Genomic DNA, 20,323 nt, shown 5'->3' with positions numbered 1-20,323 from the left:
TACTGAATTGTGCAGTTGTCATGTTTAATTCTTCCTGCATATTGTCTTAACACAAATTGAACTCTCAACTAAGAGTTTTCCTCAAATTTGAAACATATAACACAGTCAAGGAACAGCATGTCTACCTCAGCAAATGTGTATCTGCAACACAACTCTGAATGTTTGATTGTACTTCTAAAGTGATTGTAGTCGTGAAGAAGCACAATCCAGGTACAAGTGTGGCTTACGTAGTTTTCTAAGTTGTTTCAGTACAATCCTTAAAGTTTCTTTCTGAACAGTATGATTTTTTTCACAACAATAGAAGTACACAATAAATAACGGTGAATATATATTTCTTGTATTTATATGCCTTGACACAAAATGTAAAAGTATGATTATCTTCAATTGAACCAGTGATGTTTTGACTGCAAAAGATAAAAAAAAAGACTCATTTGAAAGCAGATGTGAAATTTAAACACTTTTATTGAATTATTTTTTTCCCCATTTTTGTAATCATGAACCAATTAGCTTTTGGGGGTAATTAAGAGTGTCCAACTGATGAACTGTTTTGGGGAAAGCGGGAGAAAACCAGAATAGTCACTGTCCTGCCCCTTCCTAATGTAAGTGTAGAAGAGATCTCTGAGTTGTTTTATGATCACCAGAGTTCCCTTGCTGGAAATTGTCTTTAAGCTCTTAGACGCAAGCTCAGTTTCACACAGAAGCAAATCCTCATCCATGATATAGTATACTGAATGCCTGCTTTCAACTTCAGAGTTGTGGAGGTATTTGCACTTCAGCTGTGCCAGTAAACGGTGAATCAATGTTTTGGCAAACAGCTTTGCAAAAAATGTCTTGATCCTGCTCTTCACACCTTTTGCACACAGTTTGTACTCACTTCCTTTTCTTGGACTCACAGTGTCTGAATGTTGCAGACTCTTTGCCTCTTCAATAAGCAAATGAACTAAGCCACTACAGCCTTGATCTCAAAAGAGGATTCAGATTGCAGGAGTTTATATTTGGACCCCTTCACTTCATCGAATAGAGTTTCTGTTATTTCATGATCCTTGTTTCTGATTATTTCCTGGACAGCTTTCCTAGTTTTTATCACAAAGCTGTCTTGTGATGTAACATTCTCTGGAGTGTCTTCCTCCCCAGTTTTCACTGGTGAGTCACAGCAATCATCAGTGTCCTCCCAGTCTAGATCCTCCTTCAGATCTTCTTCCTCTGTGTCCATCTGTATATGAGTGGCCCAATTCTATCTTGGCCTGCATGGCAGAGGTGGGCACAAATTTTTTACCTTTGTCAAGAATTCTTTCATTTTGCAGGCATGACAAACCATAACATCCAGTCTGCAGGCAGGAATATAACACTGGATTATAATTGGCTCCTCGGTGTGAGTACAATCGGAGAGGGCCGAGTTTACACTTTCTGCAACCTTTTCCATGATCAGGTTTGTCAAGCGTTCTGAGCTCACACGGCGGACTTCACCCTGAATCTCTAGAGCCTGAGCGAAACTCTGATGGACAGTGTCACCCAGGCTGGCGTGAATGTTCTCCTCAGAGACGACCACATGTGTGTTCTGTAGACCTGTCAGTACTGCACTTGAAATGGATATTATGAATTCCAATATCAGCTCTGCCAACAGGACCTTTGTGCCATCATCAGGAGAACCTGATTTCAACAGTCTCCACTGTTCTGCCGTCATCTTTTCCAAAAAGGAACGAATCATTTGGCGAACACTGTCAGCTGTAAGCACCAGTATCTGATCCATCTGTGATTCTCCTGTTCTATTAATGGTGATTGTGCATTATCCACAAGTTTGTGTAGCTGTCATACTGAAGGTGACAAACCTCTGTGGTGTCCTGTGTTGCTATGGCTACCCTCAGTGAGATTTACGCTCACCTGTAGAGGGTATTGAGTAAAGTCCAACAGCTTCATCCAGCAGCAGGCCAATCTTGCTTAAGACACCATGGTGCAGAACTGTTGCCCCAGTTGTGCCATAAACACTGACGTGAGACCCAATAGACATAGCTTTCTGCAAAAACTTTCCATCCACGGTGCCTCCTTAAAACAGTGAAAAGACTCATTAGGAACCTGAAAACTATGATTATATTCATATCAATCAATGATCAATAAATGTCATTCATGAATAAGACTAAACAACAGAGGCCCATTATTATTATTAAAACACAAGATGACCTACACATTTTAATCTATAAGACTATCTTGATTCCAATCAACTCCAAAAAATGGCTGCCACAGTGACTTTTACTTTAAGAATTGAGTTGGTTTGAGTAATTGCGTAAGTGACACTATTGAGGTCAGGGTTTAAACAGCTTCATACAACCTCTTAACTGCTGATTATTGTAAGGGACAATTGTACAGACAGCTATGTCTGAGGTCTGAAAAGGTCATAAAAATGGACCAATTACAGTTCTGTTAATTACAGACTCTATTCTCCAACACAGTCAAATATTTAGACGTAGCCTATAAAAATATTCTGGAAATAAATAAAATATAAGTTCACTTTGCAGTTAAACTAGAAAAAGTTTATAAACACACGAATTTGGAGTAATAATAAAGGGCAATATAGAAATTTACACAAAAAACACTAAACCTTAGAAGGACAGAAAACTGACAACAGAAACACAGGTGAAATAACAAGCAAGTGAAGAAATAAAAACTGCGTCACACCACTCATAGGTTAGAGAAATGCCGACAGCACGATGCTAGTAAACACCTGCCTCTCGTTAGCTAACAGAACATCAAACCACAAGAAAACACCAAGGACTTCGCCTAAATTGACGAGGAAATACATACTTTAACTATACGAACTCACAAAATGGAGTAAGTATAACATTAATCGGATGATAATAAAATATGGCAGTGTTACTAATTGTTTTACAGTTAGCCTTTAGAGTTTTTGTTTAGAGAAAGTAAAGACAGAAATACACTTAGCCAACATGCACACAGTAGCCTAAATGTTTGAATGCATACTCATTTATATTATGACGATGTAATAGTATTTTTCTGTAAATTACTTTCCTTTTTGTGCATTTTCTCTTCTCCATAATCGTCACTGTCAATACACTAAACTATATGATCTCAGCAAATAGGCTAATACATTTGCATCCACCTGTTTCGTCAACAACATATTCGCTGCGTGCATCAACTAGAAGAAAGAAATTCACAAAGTGAACACTAGATGTCACTCAGATGTCAACAGATATCTGTAGTAGCCTAGTTCCTATCTGCAAAAAGGTAGAGATGGTGGGGTCTCAAAATAAGGAGTCAGTGGACAAGGCCCTATTGGCCATGAGATAGTGAAAACTTCTTAGAGCATTATACAGTTTACCCCTGTATGTCAGGATTCTGTCTCTAAAATCAGCTGGACGCACCACTTTACACCAGACAATGTCTAAAGTCCCATTTGTTGAAGGACGTGGGGAAAGGGCATTCACTGTTTTTCCCCTGTTTTGTGTAATTGAAACAGAATCACTGCCAAAACGGGGTATTTTCAATGACCGGCCGGATGGGCAAAATAGGCTATGCCATGCAAACGATTGTAAAATTCCCAAGCACCGTTCATATATGTGGATTTGTCATAGAGCAGGACAATCCGAACTGCCTGCTGCCTTATTGAGAATCAATATTTATTCATGTATAGTAGATGGATTTGTCCAGAAGCGCACACATAGCCCATAACTGCATGCACATGTCCTGTATAGACTTTGTTTGAAAACGTAAAACAAGAGGGACAACTGCAGCAGGGTAAAAACAACAATGCTGCAAAATCGTTATATCCCAGAATTAAAATGTCTGATAGTTTTCGCTTTCGTCGGGCTCTCCCTCCCACTTTCAGCACTTCTCTTTGCAACTGGCGCGCACTGCGTTTTTACGCACGACTCCAGTGATACTGTGGCGGAGTGCATGCAGGCCGTCAAAGTATAAGCGTTTTGATGTCACCGCTGCAAGAAGATGATGCAGCTGCCTGATCTGATTTTTATTCTCTTGGTTGGTACCTGGAGGAAGACGGAGGTTTTATTTTTGATGGAGGCGTCCGCCACTTCGCCGTGGCCACCAACACCGTGTAGGATGCCACCGACGAGAAGTTGTAGCCTACAAGCTGAGCCACGACCTGACTCCGGTCCAGAGTCTGACCCAGAGAGGAATCTTGAAGGGAGACAGTTTCCGCAGTTTTACCGGGTTGGAGGGATGAGTGGAAGGCAACTTTCAGTGTCCACGTATTATTACCGTTTGATGAAAATGGCACTCTGATCAGCTACGGTGTGGTAACAGATAACAGATGCGGTTACTGCGAGCTGCTGGACCTGGCAGATATCTCTAACGTGCTGTACAGGGAATACATCCCTGCGGGACCCGTGAGACGCGGCAGCGCGTCCGTCGCATTCCTGGTGGATGTGGAGAGATCAAGTCCCGAGACTTATATTCCTCACAGCCATACCAAGACAAATCCACAACGACCAGCTTATTAACATTAACATGCTGCAGAGCTTCTTTATACACGCTCATTCACATAATTAAGAATTGAATATAAATCAGGGAAAGCGCCCAGTTTACTTTCACAAGTGTTAATACAATCTTTTTTTTAAATAAATGGCATATATAACAGAGCAGGATATGGTAGAAAAAAATTGCAAAATAATTGCAAGAGGATCAGTCCATCTAGCTTTTTGTTAAAGATTGTGAAAGAGATGGAAAAGTGTTGGCTGGAATAATATAAATAAATGAATAAATAAATAAATAAAAGTGGACAATATCGATAAAACCTCCTATTGCTGTATACCTTATTTTATAGTGATAATGATATAAAAAAAAAACTCTGATATAGTTCTTTGAAAAAGGTTATTGAGAGACTCATTGACTTGCATCATTACCCAAAATAGCACAAGACAACCATGGATATTAAATTTAGAGCTGACTTGAAGAGAGGAAAAAAATCTCTACCAGTTTACAAATTTGTGTTGTTTCACAATATTGTTTTATTCATATAAACACATGAATTGCTGAAAACTACAACTAGTTTTTTTTATCCATGACATTTGTTGTAATGTTTTGAAATAACAGGCCTGCATGTCACAGTAAAGATTAGACTTGGGATAACATAGTGGTTGGAACAAATGACGCTAATGAAGTGCTCTGACATCACTGGACCACCTACCTCTTGTCTTGTAAACTCACAAACATTTTCAAGAAATCAAAGACATTTAATGTGGACAGATAATACCTAATAATATAACTAACAGATGACAGAGCTAAAATAACTTATACTAATATGTGTTTATACATACACACAACACATAATCAGATCATAATGATTAGAGAAAAGCAATTTGTCCTGAAAACAACACTCAACATTGTTGACAGAGGTTGTGTTTCATCATCAGGAAGAGTATATTACTATCTCATGGTCTTGTTTTGTATCAAGTCATTATGATTCATACTAGAGTGTTACATTGGTGTTGATCTCAATGTAGGTGGTAACATTTGTTTTCTCTATTCAGATGTCGACAGTGTATCAATGTTGGATATGGCTGGAGCCAACATGTCTGTTCCTGGGAAACTGCAGGAGTAAAGAATGTAAGAATACATGTATTTCTCCTCTATACAAAGGCTTTTCCAAACATTATATATGTTCTACATTTATGCTACATTTCCAGGTGCTACACTTAAGCTTCAGAATATCACCACATTCATTTTGAGACATCTGTAAAAATGTCAGAGTCCTTAATTCAACATTTGGGAAACAAATAGTTACATTTCTAAAGTTCAAATAGAACCTTCATGGTGAATGTTAAACCTGCTGAATTTCTTCCACTTACTTCCTTCTGCAGTACAGTGTTTGCCAAATGATGAAGTCAGGAATTAACCTTTCTGTGTGAACTTCTCTGAACTCTCTGAACATCACCCACATTAACATTTTTGAGGTGAAAGACATGAGAAGATGAGGTAACACGTTTCAAACATTGTGCTTGTTTTACTGTCAGAAGCCAGAGATCTCCTCCACCACTCCCAGTGACATGTCTTTCTACAGCAGAAACCATGCAGTCTTGTCAGGTCATAACCTCAATGACGTGACCAGAGTGAGGATCCAGGCAAACATGGACTGCACTCCATGAGAGTGAGTCAGTTTAGTGGCTGTTTACACTACCAAAACAATCCCATAACAGTAATTGAAAGGGAACTTCCACTCATTAAGAATTCACAATTCTGAAAAGACAATTCAGTGAACTAATGAATGTGCACTGCTCTTTCATAAAGCCAGAAACTGGACTTGAGATATAAACAAAAATGAACAACGAAAAAACGTACATAGATACATAGCAAATAAGTTATGCTGAAATTCACTATTGTGCTTTTTATAATAATAAGTGTCATAAATACAAATGCTATGTAAAAGTCTGTATTGATAATGTACTAACCCTGCTTAAAATCATGTTCCTTGATAGAGACCTGATACTTAATGATAAATAATGTTGTATTTGCACCTTTACTACAAAGAGCATTGGGCTTTACTGCCTTAACTAGGCTAAATTGATGTTTAATTCTAGCTTCTTTTTATAAGAATATCCATTATAAACAAAAAACTGATGAAATGTTATGCTTCTTGTGGTTTTCTGTTATTTATATACTGTTATGATTTTGGATACCTATGCTAAATATGGTCAAACCTCCAAAACTTGAGGTTAATATATGTAGAAATGCTCCCTGCAAGTCAAAAGCCAGGGCTTAAACCTGCCATGAACGCCTCATTTGAAGCATGTTTTTCTACCTTGCCACAAGCTGACATCAGCTCATCGCACATCCCCATAAATAGCTGTCCATTCTGTAGCCTCGGTGGCTAAGATTGTTGCTAAGGCCATGTCCACTCTCATGTTTTGGATCAGATTCAGACTCAAACATGTATGAATTTCTATGAAAAGTTGACATCTATCTACCGAAGGAAGGGATCACTGTCTGTATGTCTCTCTGTCTGTATGTATGTCTTTCACGTATCTCTTGAACCATTCATCTGATCGACTCCACACTTGGTGGTTGTATGGCTGGGGACCCAAGGGAGTGCCTTGTCAAATTTGGCGCAATTTGGTTATGTGAAATATTCTATATTAATAAACTTTAAATAAACCAGTGATCAGCAAGCTGCTCCACTCTGTGCAGGTGCAGGGCGGAGCTTCAGGACTCTGCCGACTGACTCCAACATGTCAGGGAGAGACCAGAGATGAGGCATGACACAAGAAAAGTGTTCTAAAAAGAGAAAAGTAGACAGCGAAAACAGAGCTTTTAATCAAGAATGGACACTCTTACCCTGTGTCTAGACAGAAAGCATAGCATTAGCAGCACATTTAGCAGATCATCAGCAGCAACAAGTGACTACACAGGAGACATTCAAGCACATTGTTGAGTGTAGGTCACCCACATTTTGGAAGCACTCAGAGGCCAATACATGATGACTATAGTTACGTGCATAAACTGAAGGAAATGCTTCCACAGGCAGTTCAAACCAGTTTGTCTCATATGCTCCAAGACTGTGGCAATTGTGTAGCACCACTACAGACAAAGCATAAATCTTTGGAGCAAACATAGTGTGAGCAGCACGTTTAGCAGATCAGCAGCAGCAGCAGCAGCAAATGAGCAGTTGTGTCTATACACATGTCCCCTTTAAGAGAAGGTGAAACTAAGGGCAAAAAAAGTCTCTATTATTATATTTTCATGTAATAATTTGAGTCAAATCTTGTTGGTTCTTTAAATTCTAAAGCTGACATTTGACTAGAAAAATTTTCAGTTTTTACCCAGGGGAAGCAGGCAAAAGTCAAATGTAACCATGAAGAAGCATAAAATAACACAACCTCTCATCTCCACCCCATTTCTCTACCTGGCAAATGAAAACCTGAGTTGTGAGACATTCCCAGCCTGAAACCTGATGCTTGCAATCTTTGGGAGCAGAAACAGTCCTGCATGTTTGATAGCGTTTGACGCAGGTCCACAGTCTAAACATGACATTTCTGTGTTAGTTTAAAGCTGCAGTAACTGCTATTACAGTGACTGTATCACCAATCTACAATAACGCCGGGGATGGTAACATCTTAGAAGGTGATATAATTCAAGATATAATTTAGTAGAAGAAACTGAGTTACAATGAAAAGGTTGTGACAGTTGTAACCTCAGTTTATGGCTCCATAGCTGTCTCTTGTGATAGTGAGTGTGTTTTGGTGTGTGTGTGTGTGTGTGTGTGTGTGTGTGTGTGTGGAGAGAGAGGGAGAGAGAGAGAGAGAGAGAGTTGGCCTGGGCTCCAGCGCTCTGTGTGTGGTCCTGGTTTTTGCCTCTGACTCACTCGGGCGGCCATGTTGCTGTGGGTTTTAAGGAGGCCCAGACAGACACACACACAAAGAGGAGGGAGCAGAGTTAACCCAGTTTTACTCTCAGAACACCAGAAGAGGAACAAAGCATCTACAGCCATGCAAATACCACAAGTGCACTGTCCAATTAATGTCATAATAACAGCACCACGGTGGAGATTTGACCTGTTGCATAATTGTTTTTACTGGCGTATTCAAGGAAATTAAATTAAGTCTTATTGAATGTGTGTAAAATTATGTGACTGTGTTTAAATTTTGAGTGTTATGTTCATATTTTGTGTTTAGCAGTTGCACTTTTTTATTGTATAGAAGATTCCTGACGCCACCTTAACCAGGAGAGAGGAAGACTGGTCCATTATGGATGTCCCAAAGGAAACTGATTGAATGTAGTTATTAAAGTTATTAACTGTGTCCCACTGCTCTCTCCTCCAACACCTACATACACCCACCACAAACACACATTAATATCATATATATCGCTATTTTGTATGCATACCTTCTTTTTTTTTTACCATAAAGTCTTACGTAATCACTTACAGACTGGTACAATCTAGTCTAAAAAGGGGAGGGAGTGAACTGTGTTTACTCTCCACTACATACCTACAAACAGCATCAGAGAATAGTCCACACGCACAGTATCCACACAGTATGTTGTATGGCTATATCACAGTATTCTTTAATGTTATATATAATTTATAATATTGTATTATTCCTATATGATGTGTGTATATTACATATGCTGCCCATAAACTACTTAAATATGCTGTGTGTTTATGTATATCATACTTTTTATTCATACTTACCACTACATTTATATTAATACACACATCATGGCTGCCGGAGTTGCAGAATTGGATTTATGAATTTCTTTTGCACAAATAGTTGCACAATTCATTTATTTAGTTTAATGTATTATAGCTTTTCATTGTCATCGCTTTCATTTTTGACATAAGAATTCTTATTCAAAGATGGTGATATACATATAGGTTTGTCATCTTAAGAAAATGTACAGCATCAGCAAACTTTTATTCAAATTTGGGGTAAGACTTTACTCTAACTCCCCCTATTTAGCATTTATAAGTAGTATTCAAACATTTAATAAATTATCTTTAACACGCTAAAATGTAGTTGTTAGCAGATATAAGTGTTGACAACTGTAACTCCTTCTGTGGGCTCCCAACTGGTGAACAAAACAAATAATAAATGACAACATAAGAAAACACAGTTGTATTAGTATGAAATATGTTTTCATAGGACAAGTTATAATTGCCAACAAATACTGGACATTACCAAACATTTAAAATGTCCTTATATCTGCATGTTTGTATACTGCTTATAAATACTAAATAGGGGGACTTAAAGTGTTAAAGTGAAATTTGTTTATTGTTTATTGTTTATTGTAGCACCTTTATATTATTTCAGTGCAGTGGTACCCAAAACTGGATCCGAGCACCGGTTAGTGTTCTTGAGGAGTTTCATAAAAATAAGAAACAATTACACCTCACTCTCTTGAAGTTGTCACTCAAGACAAGCTGTATCAGATCCCATTTGTGTTATGACTCTACACAAACTAGAAGAATCTTCTCACAGGGGAGCAAACCTATCAGACGAGGCTCTGTGTTGTTTTGGGGGGTCTTTGAGATGAGAAACTTTGAGAAGGGCCTGCCATAAGGCACATTCTTCCACTTGCAGAGGGGGGATGGGAGGGGAGGTTTTGTTGCTCTGGCTCTCCCCCACCATGTGCATACCAGAGACAAAAATCAACCAGACAGACACAGAGCTGCAACTGAGGAACACAACAAAGCCTCAGAAACCACTCATCAAAAACCTCACCGGGAGAAGAATCACTTCATGGGACGTGCAGAGAAATACAGCATAATTATCATCTTATTTATTTTTCTGCAAGCTAAAAAAGGGGGGGCGCGTGGAGAAGTGGGTGGTGCATCTGAGCTAGAGATCCTATTACAGAGATCCAGACTTTTTCATGGCAAGATTTTTGGAAGTGGGGGGAGGGCAAATCTGTAACCTTCTCGGCCTGATGTCTTTTTCATACCAAGCCTAATCGGCTCAAATCTATACTTTATATGGTTTTGAGCTGATGATGCGTTTTTTCTTTATTTGAAGACAGTTTTTGGAGGGACTGTCGTTTGGATAATGAAGGAATTCAGGAGGATCCAGCAAGCATCGGACGAGAAGTGCAGAATAAAAAAGTTTGGGAGGACTGCGAGAAAACTTTGAAGCGCCCCGCAGCTTTTCTTCACCATGCCGCGTTTGGAAACTTATTTGGAATCTAATGAAGAAAACTTCCGCTTTGGGTTTATTGGGAAACAGGATCATTAAAGTGCTATGGTAGAAAGTCAGCTTATTTTTGCACAGTTGAATCTCTCTCCCAAGATGTCTTCCCAGGGTTGGAGCCCCATTGTTGGATTTTACGGGATGCTTTGCGTCTGGGCTGCCTGGCTTTCCGGCTATGAGGCGGTGTTGTCTCCAAACGGGACGATATTTGAGGACAACTGCAAGAAAACGACAACTTGCGAGGCACTTAAATACAACACATGTCTTGGGTCACCTTTACCGTATACGCATACTTCTCTGATCCTGGCGGAGGACTCCAGCACACAAGAAGAGGCTTTTGAGAAGTTGACCATGTGGTCTGGTAAGAATTAATGGGTTCAAGAAAAAACTAAAAGATGCTTTTTCACATTATATAGCCTATAGGCTGTAGGAAGAAGAGAGATAATCCATTTAGAAAACCACAGATGCAAAATAAATCTCAGTTACAGTAAATTACAGGACAAAAATGCCAAAAAATAATGCATTAAGGTCATTAATTAAATTTGGGGAGTGATATTAAGCACTGTAACTTCACTATGCATCCTCTATTTGCTTAACTTAGGAATTAGAGCTTTCATGCGTTTAATCTGTTGTAATTAAATAATAAATAAATGCATAAATAAACATGCAGTGGGATCAATTTTGATAAATGAGCCAGACTGTCATTAAAATATCCTGTATTAATTGTTTTTAATGTGATGATAATGTTTATTGGTATGACAATGGGACTGATGAGAAGTCCTCATTGGGTAGAGATAGGAAGAGAGCCTCAGGAAATGAAGGGTTAAAAGCCATTAAAGGCAACAAAAGGAATCACCCATAGGTGTTAGCCAGCAAACAATGGGTGAGTCTCACTAATAAAAGGTTTTTAGATATTCTGCAAGAGGCCTTTCACATTCATAAGCACCCACTAATGAACTGTCAGACGCAGGTCATTGGCTCACAGGTGTCAAGGTCTTCCAAATTGTCTTAGGTGAGATCCTCATTTGTATTGTTGGATATGGAGGAGAGAGGATTGTATGATCCATTCAGATCATTTTTCTCATTATGCACATGCTGTAGGAGAGAAAGAATAGTCATGCCATACTATGCCTTGATTTTGCAGTAGCTTGAATCACAACATGTTTTTGTCTGAGTAAGACCTGCTTTTGACTGCTTTGAACCTGCTTTTAGAATCTACTTTAATTGGAGTTTAAACAATCAGTTTATTCATAATTATCAATAGACACAGTAGCTACTGTGATGATGGATTATTTTTTGGACAGTTGGCAAGACAAAATAAGACAATGGATGAAGTCACCTCCTTACAGACCAAACTAATCATTGGTTAACAGGGAAAATAAATCAAATTAATTGACAATGAAAACAATCATTATTTGCAGCCTAAATAGAGACATTCTATCCTGTCTTGCATTCTTATGGCAATCATCATAAGTAAAAAACATTTGTTAATGTCATTTCCAAAACACTATATTGTTGCAATCAATCATATTCATTATCAAGTCTGTAAAATTATAATGTTGCTGTGAGGACACAAATGATAATCATTACCGCCATCACATGCTGATAAATCTTGCATATGTCATGTGTATCTCATGATTCATTTCAATGTTTTTTATTTTAAGGTGTAATGTTTTTACTTTCTAGGTTTGCGGAATGCTCCTCGCTGCTGGTCAGTCATCCAGCCTTTGCTGTGTGCCGTCTACATGCCAAAATGTGAGAACGGTCGAGTTGAGCTGCCCAGTCAGAGTCTGTGTCTGGCTACACGTAGGCCCTGCAGCATCGTGGACCAGGAAAGAGGCTGGCCCAACTTCCTCACATGTGACAAATTCCCTGTGGGCTGCCCGGTACGCAACAACACGCTTTATTGTTATGTAATGTCTTGTGGTACTTACTTGGTCCCTTTAGGGAAACGTCTCTTTTCATTGCAAGATCAGAGGTGAGGTTCAACCAGAGAACAGCCACCTTGGACTTTATAGCAGAGTGCATGCAAAAATTGTCCATTCATTGATTATTTGATCAACAGAAAATTAACTTTGTTAATATATGTGTCCACATATGAAGTAAAAGTACCAAACATTTACTGGCTGTAGCTTCACTAAATCACAGAGTTGTTGTAAAGTTTAATTACAAGCTCAAGTTTTCTCTTGTGTTCTCCGTATGCAGAATGAGGTGCAGAAGCTGAAGTTCAACATGTCAGGGCAGTGCGAAGCCCCCCTAGTGAAGACGGAAATTCAGTCGAGTTGGTACAAGGATGTGGAGGGCTGCGGCATCCAGTGCGACAACCCTCTCTTCACTGAAGAGGAGCACAATGACATGCACGCCTACATCGCTTACTTTGGAACCATCACGCTCCTCTGCACCTTCTTCACCCTGGTGAGTCATAATTACTGCACCCATTATTCTGTTTTTTCACTTTTCGGCACTGATGAACTTCATATTTCTCTTTTCAACTCCCCTGTCTGACTTTGACCGTTTCACTTGTTTCAGGCCACGTTTCTTGCTGATTGGAAGAACTCCAACCGTTATCCGGCTGTCATTCTCTTCTACATCAACGCCTGTTTCTTCGTGGGCAGTATCGGCTGGCTGGCCCAATTCCTGGATGGAGCACGCAAGGAGATTGTGTGCAAGAGTGACAACACCATGCGACTTGGGGAACCGTCGTAAGTGAATATTCTAAAACCATCAGTCATGACATTAGATTACATTACAGACATATCTCCACGCTGCTGGTGAAGTACTAGGTGGTTTATTAAGCAGTTAATTATTGTAATGATTCCTTTTTGTCATGTCTGTCAGCAAATAACTCACATTTCTGTTTTCCTTTATGTGCCTTTAGACAAAAGTAAACCAGACAAAGCATGAAAAAAAAACAAAAAAAGTCCCCTCTCCTGATGTGTTGTTCTCCACAGGTCATCAGAGACGCTGTCATGCGTCACCATCTTCATCATCGTTTACTACTCCCTGATGTCAGGCGTGATTTGGTTCGTCATGCTCACTTATGCTTGGCACACGTCATTCAAAGCTTTGGGCACCACCCACCAGCCGCTGTCTGGTCGGACCTCTTACTTCCACATGGTCACCTGGTCCATCCCCTTCGTCCTCACTGTGGCCATCCTGGCTATAGCTGAGGTGTGTAGGGAGCCATAAATACTTTTTGCTTTCAGTATTATAACATAGTTACTTTTCTTAATCTCTGTGTTATATGGTGCTCCACAGGTGGATGGAGACTCAGTAAGTGGGATCTGTTTTGTGGGCTACAAAAACTACAGATACCGTGCTGGGTTTGTGCTAGCACCCATTGGAGTAGTGCTTGTTGTCGGAGGCTACTTTCTCATTCGGGGTGAGTAGCTTAAAGATCAGTGACACATTTATAGCAACAGCTTAGTTTGGTTATGTTTGACAAATAGCACAGTTACCCTTTTTTTAGCTTTGAAGTGTTGCTCAAATTCAGTACATTTCTCTTTTCAGGGGTCATGACATTGTTTTCCATCAAGAGTAACCACCCAGGACTGTTGAGTGAGAAAGCGGCCAGCAAAATCAACGAAACAATGCTCAGACTTGGTATGTTTTGTCATCTGTTATCCATTACAATTTCACAACACACTGATGACCCAGGAAAAATAATAGTAAAAACGTTTTTCCCTCTCTTGTTTTGAGTCTGTATCGGCATGTCATTGGGAACACTAGACACAGAATGTAAACACTTTTGATGTGCCAGCCCATGGGAAATTCCTGTTTATAATGTCTTCTGCACAGGATGAGCTTGGATCATCCATTCTCTAATATCTCCAGGTCATGTCTTAGAAATGAGTTAAAGGAAAATAAGCAGGGTTTTACTCACTATTCCACTTTACAGTCCAACATTTTTCCATATCCTACTTAGGTATATTTTCCCTTGTGTATGAAGGGAATTGGGAGTGAGGCGTGTGTTATCTCATATCTAATTTTTTGTTGCGTTTCTCCTTGTCAGGAATATTTGGATTCCTCGCTTTTGGCTTTGTTTTCATCACCTTCGGCTGCCACTTCTACGACTTCTTCAACCAGGCTGAATGGGAGAGGAGCTTCAGAGAATATGTGCTGTGAGTATTTTTTCCCATATTTCTTCTTTAGGTGTCTGAAGTCCCTTGTTTTTCCACTATGCAGTAACAGAGCTTTACACCTGCCTGCTTCGGGTTTCAGCTTTGCACTGAAGCACACGCAGAAATCCACAATCTGATGCTGTTGAGACTCCAAACCGCTGCTCAACCGCTCAGCTTACAGCCATGAATGCAGCCCTATTTCTCCACAGTGTTGACACTGGCTGGATTGGAATTAATTTAGCCTCAAAAATGTAAACCACTTTCTCCTGGCCCAACAAGTAAAAGGCTGTCTTATTTACCAAATCAAGCATTTGAATGTACCTCAGTCATATAGCAAGAAAGTGTGGGAGGCACACATGGCATGGTCATGACATAGATGTTTGATATTTTCAACAGGTGTGAAGCAAATGTGACAATCGCCTCTCAGACCAACAAGCCAATCCCAGAATGCACCATTAAGAACCGGCCCAGTCTGATGGTGGAGAAAATCAACCTGTTCTCCATGTTTGGGACAGGCATTGCTATGAGCACATGGGTCTGGACCAAAGCCACCATCCTCATCTGGAAACGCACCTGGTGCAAGTAAGCAAACATGAAATGAAGTTGAAACTGTGTATTGTATTTTTCATTTAGAAAGAAGTGTTGGAAAATTAAGTGCTGAAGATTGTATTTTATGAAATCTGTGCAGGAGATGTTTCTGCCCTTGAAATACTCTCTCACAATCTCTTTACATTGCCTGTGTTCACATCATGGTTGTGTGTCTGTCCACATCCATATATGGTTTTGAAGATATGATGACAGTGTGGGAAAAGTCTAATTTTTATGCACCCAGAAATGCACAAACTAAGTAGTGTTTCCCAGACAAACATCTTTTTAAATAATTGGGGATTTTCACTTAATCATTTTAAAGCGTGGAAGCATAAATTTTGTCAAAATCTTGCAGGGTGTCCCCAGTGTATGCAGTAATGTTGGCAGCGTTAATCCTCTCAAGGGCTCACTGTGACTTGGATTTGGACTCATAGGAATTTGTTTTGTTCCAGCTTTGAAAAAACTGCAATTCAGCTGCTTGGAATTATTGTTTTCAGTTTAGGCTTAAGACTGTCTTACCCAGAATGATGTAAAACATGTAGTACTTTTATTATCCAGCATGAGGAATCAGGACCAAATTGCGTCCTAAAAAATTAAATTTTTTGTGTTCTCAGAGAAAATCACACCCTCTCCTAACTGTTTAGGGAAATATACCGTCTCATGTACTGCTGTTACTTTCTGCCTCTCTCTAGCAGACATATTAATTGTGCTCATGTTCCTATGACAGGATTATTGGCCGTAGTGACAATGAACCCAAGAGGATCAAGAAGAGCAAGATGATTGCCAAGGCGTTTGCGATGAGAAAGGAGCTCCACAAGGACCCGGAGAAGGAGCTGTCGTTCAGTATGCACACTGTGTCTCATGACGGGCCAGTTGGTGAGTATTTCAGTCAAGCCATTAAAAAAATATAACTAAACTGCTCCTAATATCATAAATATAATTTTAGGATAAATAAGAGTTCATACAGAGAAGTGAACTCAACACTGACTTTTTTCAGGGCCCGTGAGTATTCACTACATTGTCCTGTGTAGCAAAAATCAACTGTGGTATAAGCACACTTCCACCTTGTGGTAAATATTTGAAACTGCAAAGACTAGAATTGGATTATTCATAGTCAGGATCATACCTCATGTTACAGTAATGTAATCATTGTGGAGGTTTTATTTGTAGGATATTCACTGTTTCACCCTGACGTGAAAGGATCAGTTCACTCACATTACATAAAGACATTTTCTCAGCAGTCTGCAGTGGGTTCTAGCCATGCAGGTAGTTTTGGTTTTATTTACCCAGGTTTTGAGATATCCATCTCTGAGATTCCTGCCACCACCCACAGCAATATGGGTGACAGGAATTAGTTTTGCAATGTAGGTGAACTGAGCTTAGTCGTGTTCAGTAATTTATTTCAAAAACTGGCGCCACGTGCAGTGAGGTAAGGATTTTTCAACCACTTTGTTCAAATTTGAGCTGAACAGATTTTCCATTGGCTTTTTTGTGGTAAAGAGGCTTACGTGGTCAGGGACAACTGTTATGTCTATAGCTAAGAACTGTGTGACACATTATTCTGCTCATGTAAGCTGTGAGGCTGCTGTGGCTGCTGTGCTTGTTTAGCTTGGAGCAGTTCAGAGTTATTGAGGCACTGCGGGGGAGCCTTGGATTTAAAGCTATCCTTAGTTGTCCCTAAATGAATAGTTTATGGTTTGTCTTTTCTCATTCATAGCTGGAATCAATTTTGAGATAAATGAGCCATCCAATGACATGTCATCAGCTTGGGCGCAGCACGTGACTAAGATGGTGGCCCGACGAGGTGCCATCCTGCCTCAGGATATCTCTGTTACTCCTACTGGTACACCAGGTGAGAGGCCATGACTGACATTGTATATACAGCAATAAATATGCAGAGCATTTCAAATCACATGTTCCCTCTTTCCCTCTGCCCTTCCCTTTATCATTCTTTACTTTTTTTCTTAACACTTTTTTCATGTTCTCTCTACCAGAGAACTGTTGATTATCAATTTATTTTTTGTTATTTTCTCCACAGTGCCACCTCCAGAGGAGAGGAACAGGCTATGGATGGTGGAGGCTGAGATTTCACCAGAGATGATGAAGAGGAAAAAGAAGAAGAAGAAAAGGAAGAAGGAGGTACGTCCGGTGGAGGACGTGGTGGACCACCAGGCTTATCGCCAGCGTGAGTTTGGCCGCAGCTCAGTGCCCCGCCTGCCCAAGCTGCCCTGCCACCCGAGCCTAGTTGCCAATCTGCGGGAACAGCAGAGGCAACAGCAAAAGCTAGAGGAGGAAGTCCTGCCAGGGTCCTACCCAGACTTTCAACCCTCACACCCTCTGTCTTGTGAGGAGAGGTGTCCCTACCCGCCCTACCAGAGTAGCCGGAATCGGTACGACCGCAGCTTGCACTCCAACCCCCTGACCTTCAACGACCGCCCAGAGGATCTGGGCCTTGGCCCACGCTGCCTCCCCCCAGCCTACACCTGTCAGCCCAGCGGATCCTCCCGCTACCCTGGGGAGATGGATCTCACCGACGGGCTGTCAGAGAGGTTGGCCCATGTGGCTCGGGTACCAGCAGGCCGGAGGGCCGGCTATGGACCCATTCACTCCCGGACTAATCTAATGGAGGCAGAGCTTATGGATGCTGACTCTGACTTCTAAGAGCATAGCTCCATTATATTCTGGCGGTCGCTTTGTGGTACACAGACAGTAAGCTAGTAAAAGTGCTGGATACTTTCAAATTCTTACTAAGGTGCACCTAATTCCCAATTCCTGGAGGTGAAGATGGAACTAAGCTAGTCAGTTTTTTATTTTTATTTTTATTTTTTTTGTTTTGTTGTTTTTTTCAGAAAAAGGAAAGGGATAAAGAGGAAAATATGTTGTGAATAAGTTAATGAAAATGTATGAAAAGTATTTTTATACGTTATTTGTGTCCAGTACAATTTCATTGGCAACTCCATGATGACAAGACAAATGAGGCAGCTAAACTGTACATGGCTTGAAACAATATAGATATCTTTATTCTGATTCCTATCAGCCCAGCCCTGCTTGTGACAAGATGAAACTCTATATGTGACGGGATTAGTCCTGTTGGTGTCAGACAAGTCAAGTTGTCAGTCAAAAATGTTGTCATAACTGCCAGTTGGCCTAGTCAATTTATTTGGGGGATTACCAGAAAGGACACTACATTCTGAGGTCTAGGTACTATAATGCGACTATTTTTCAGTCAGTTGAACCTTAATCTTTGATTGACCACTTGTGTCATAAATATTTGAACTGTCCCAGTGCAGTAAAACATGACTCATGTGGTGAACTACACAGGTTAAAAAATGCTACGGGCAATTTGCAAAAAACTGTTTGTCCCAGGTCCTCTTTTGTATTATATTTTAATGTCTTTGAGGCTCCATTGCTGTCTTCCCACCACTATTTAGCCAATAATTACTTGTGTTTATGTACTAACCATTATCTCTATTGCTCTATTAATACTAATGTTACAACAGGTGTCTCAAACTGGTCTGATAGGATTTCCAGAGGTTTCTTTTAGAATTTGTAAAATACAATGAGACTTTCACTGAGGCCTGGATGTACAAAAAGAAAATGGTAAAAGTACATGGACAAAACACACTGTGAAGAGTTACTTATAATTAAAACTGAATAACCCCAATTATTACTTTGTCCTTACATTCCCTCATTTGGTCATTAACAAAGTGATAGTGGCATCATTTTGTCAAATAGATAGCTTTATTAAAAATTTCAAACTGTAATACACACTAATTATTTGCATACATTCTGTTGCCTCTGGTATTTTTTACCTGAAGAAAAAAAAAACGTCCTCCTAGTTTTTTTTTAGACTGATTTGAATAGAATGGCCACCTTCTCTCAATGACTTCTCCTTGTATATTTCAGAGCAATGTTTCCCCCTAGTACAAGTATTTTTTTAAAAGGGTTATTTTTTTACAGCAGTATTTCTACTTTTTTTTTATTCTTTTGTTCATATTCATCTAAACTGGGCTTCATGTGTGTTTCCTGTTCTCTTCAGTCCAGTTGAAAATCTTTTGTATCATGTATCATACACTACAGTGGCCTTAAAAGTCTCTTTTTACCCCTTTTACCCCCGTCTTCAGTCTCTCTTTCTAAGTGTGTGTACTGTATATAGGCTGTTTATAGATTTCTCACTAAGGGTATTATTTGTACAGATTTATATATCAAATCACTTGATTACTCTGCTGAGATGATAAATAAAAAGGGAAGAGTCAACTGTGCTATTAAAAGCTGTCACTGTACTTGTGCTGTAACCAAAATTTCCCCCTATATGTAATTTCTCTCTTACTGTGGATAAATGATGCTAAAGTAGACTGTGATAGAACGCTTTTTAGCCACTGCAAGCTAGTTTGTCTAATGTACGTCCAGTTATTCATGTGAGATGTGTATGAGAGAGAATTATTTATGTTATCAGTAGCTGAGCTGGCTGCACCAAACTGCTCTGAATTCAACAATATAGTGAGATTGGCATCAGAAATAAAGCAGTACCCACCCAATAAGGCGATGTTAAAATATGATCAAGAAATTAAATGAAGAATTCTTTGGAAATTATTGAATTACTTGTCATGGCCTGAAAAGTGATAAAGTCTGTTTTTGTAAGCTGTCAAAAGATTTAACAGCAGGTCTTTGTGTGTTGCTTTATCTGTGTAGTCTCCCAACTGTGTAAAAAAAAAAACAACAACAAAAAAAAAAAAAACCCGTTAACTGTCACTTATTGTGCAGCTGTACTTTTTTGTTTTTATATGTAAATAAACGTAATCCTACACTTTTTTTGCGTAACTGTGTTGCCATGTTGTCACACAGGTGCACGTGCACCTGATGCTTTTTCTCCCATCACTTTATTTATTGCAATTGCCAAAACATGTGTGATGATGATACATTAACAGAAAACTATTAGGCATCATAATGAAATAAACAAAA

At 39.6% G+C, this 20,323-nt stretch overlaps 1 protein-coding gene and 2 long non-coding RNA genes across 5 annotated transcripts; 2 read left to right on the top strand and 1 right to left on the bottom strand.

The window, feature by feature from the left end:
• Positions 1-444: 444 nt before the first annotated feature.
• LOC122975613 lies at positions 445-1,960 on the bottom strand. Its single transcript, XR_006400736.1, has 2 exons — positions 1,882-1,960; positions 445-1,244 (listed from the first exon to the last, which is right to left on the bottom strand). It is a non-coding gene; the product is annotated as an uncharacterized LOC122975613 (long non-coding RNA).
• Positions 1,242-9,103, top strand: LOC122975612. 3 transcript variants are annotated; one of them, XR_006400735.1, is made up of 4 exons: positions 1,242-2,826; positions 5,505-5,580; positions 5,988-6,121; positions 8,670-9,103. It is a non-coding gene; the product is annotated as an uncharacterized LOC122975612 (long non-coding RNA). The 3 variants fall into 3 exon arrangements; XR_006400734.1 differs by having other exon boundaries at positions 8,667-9,102; XR_006400733.1 differs by lacking the exon at positions 8,670-9,103 and having other exon boundaries at positions 2,568-2,826; positions 5,988-8,657.
• Positions 9,104-9,864: 761 nt separating this feature from the next.
• smo (smoothened, frizzled class receptor) lies at positions 9,865-20,173 on the top strand. Its single transcript, XM_044343851.1, has 12 exons — positions 9,865-11,013; positions 12,339-12,538; positions 12,858-13,067; positions 13,182-13,354; positions 13,604-13,823; positions 13,911-14,034; positions 14,163-14,255; positions 14,665-14,773; positions 15,170-15,355; positions 16,089-16,237; positions 17,079-17,213; positions 17,400-20,173. Exons 1-12 carry the CDS (start codon positions 10,704-10,706, stop codon positions 18,020-18,022), a joined length of 2,532 nt encoding a protein of 843 aa, XP_044199786.1. The 5' UTR covers positions 9,865-10,703; the 3' UTR covers positions 18,023-20,173.
• Positions 20,174-20,323: the final 150 nt, after the last annotated feature.

The sequence above is a fragment of the Thunnus albacares genome, chromosome 23 (assembly GCF_914725855.1).
Source record: "Thunnus albacares chromosome 23, fThuAlb1.1, whole genome shotgun sequence".
NCBI classification, from domain to species: Eukaryota; Metazoa; Chordata; class Actinopteri; order Scombriformes; family Scombridae; genus Thunnus; species Thunnus albacares.
The sequence above is the reverse complement of the archived record's forward strand: the minus strand, read 5'-3'. Positions and strand labels throughout refer to the sequence as shown.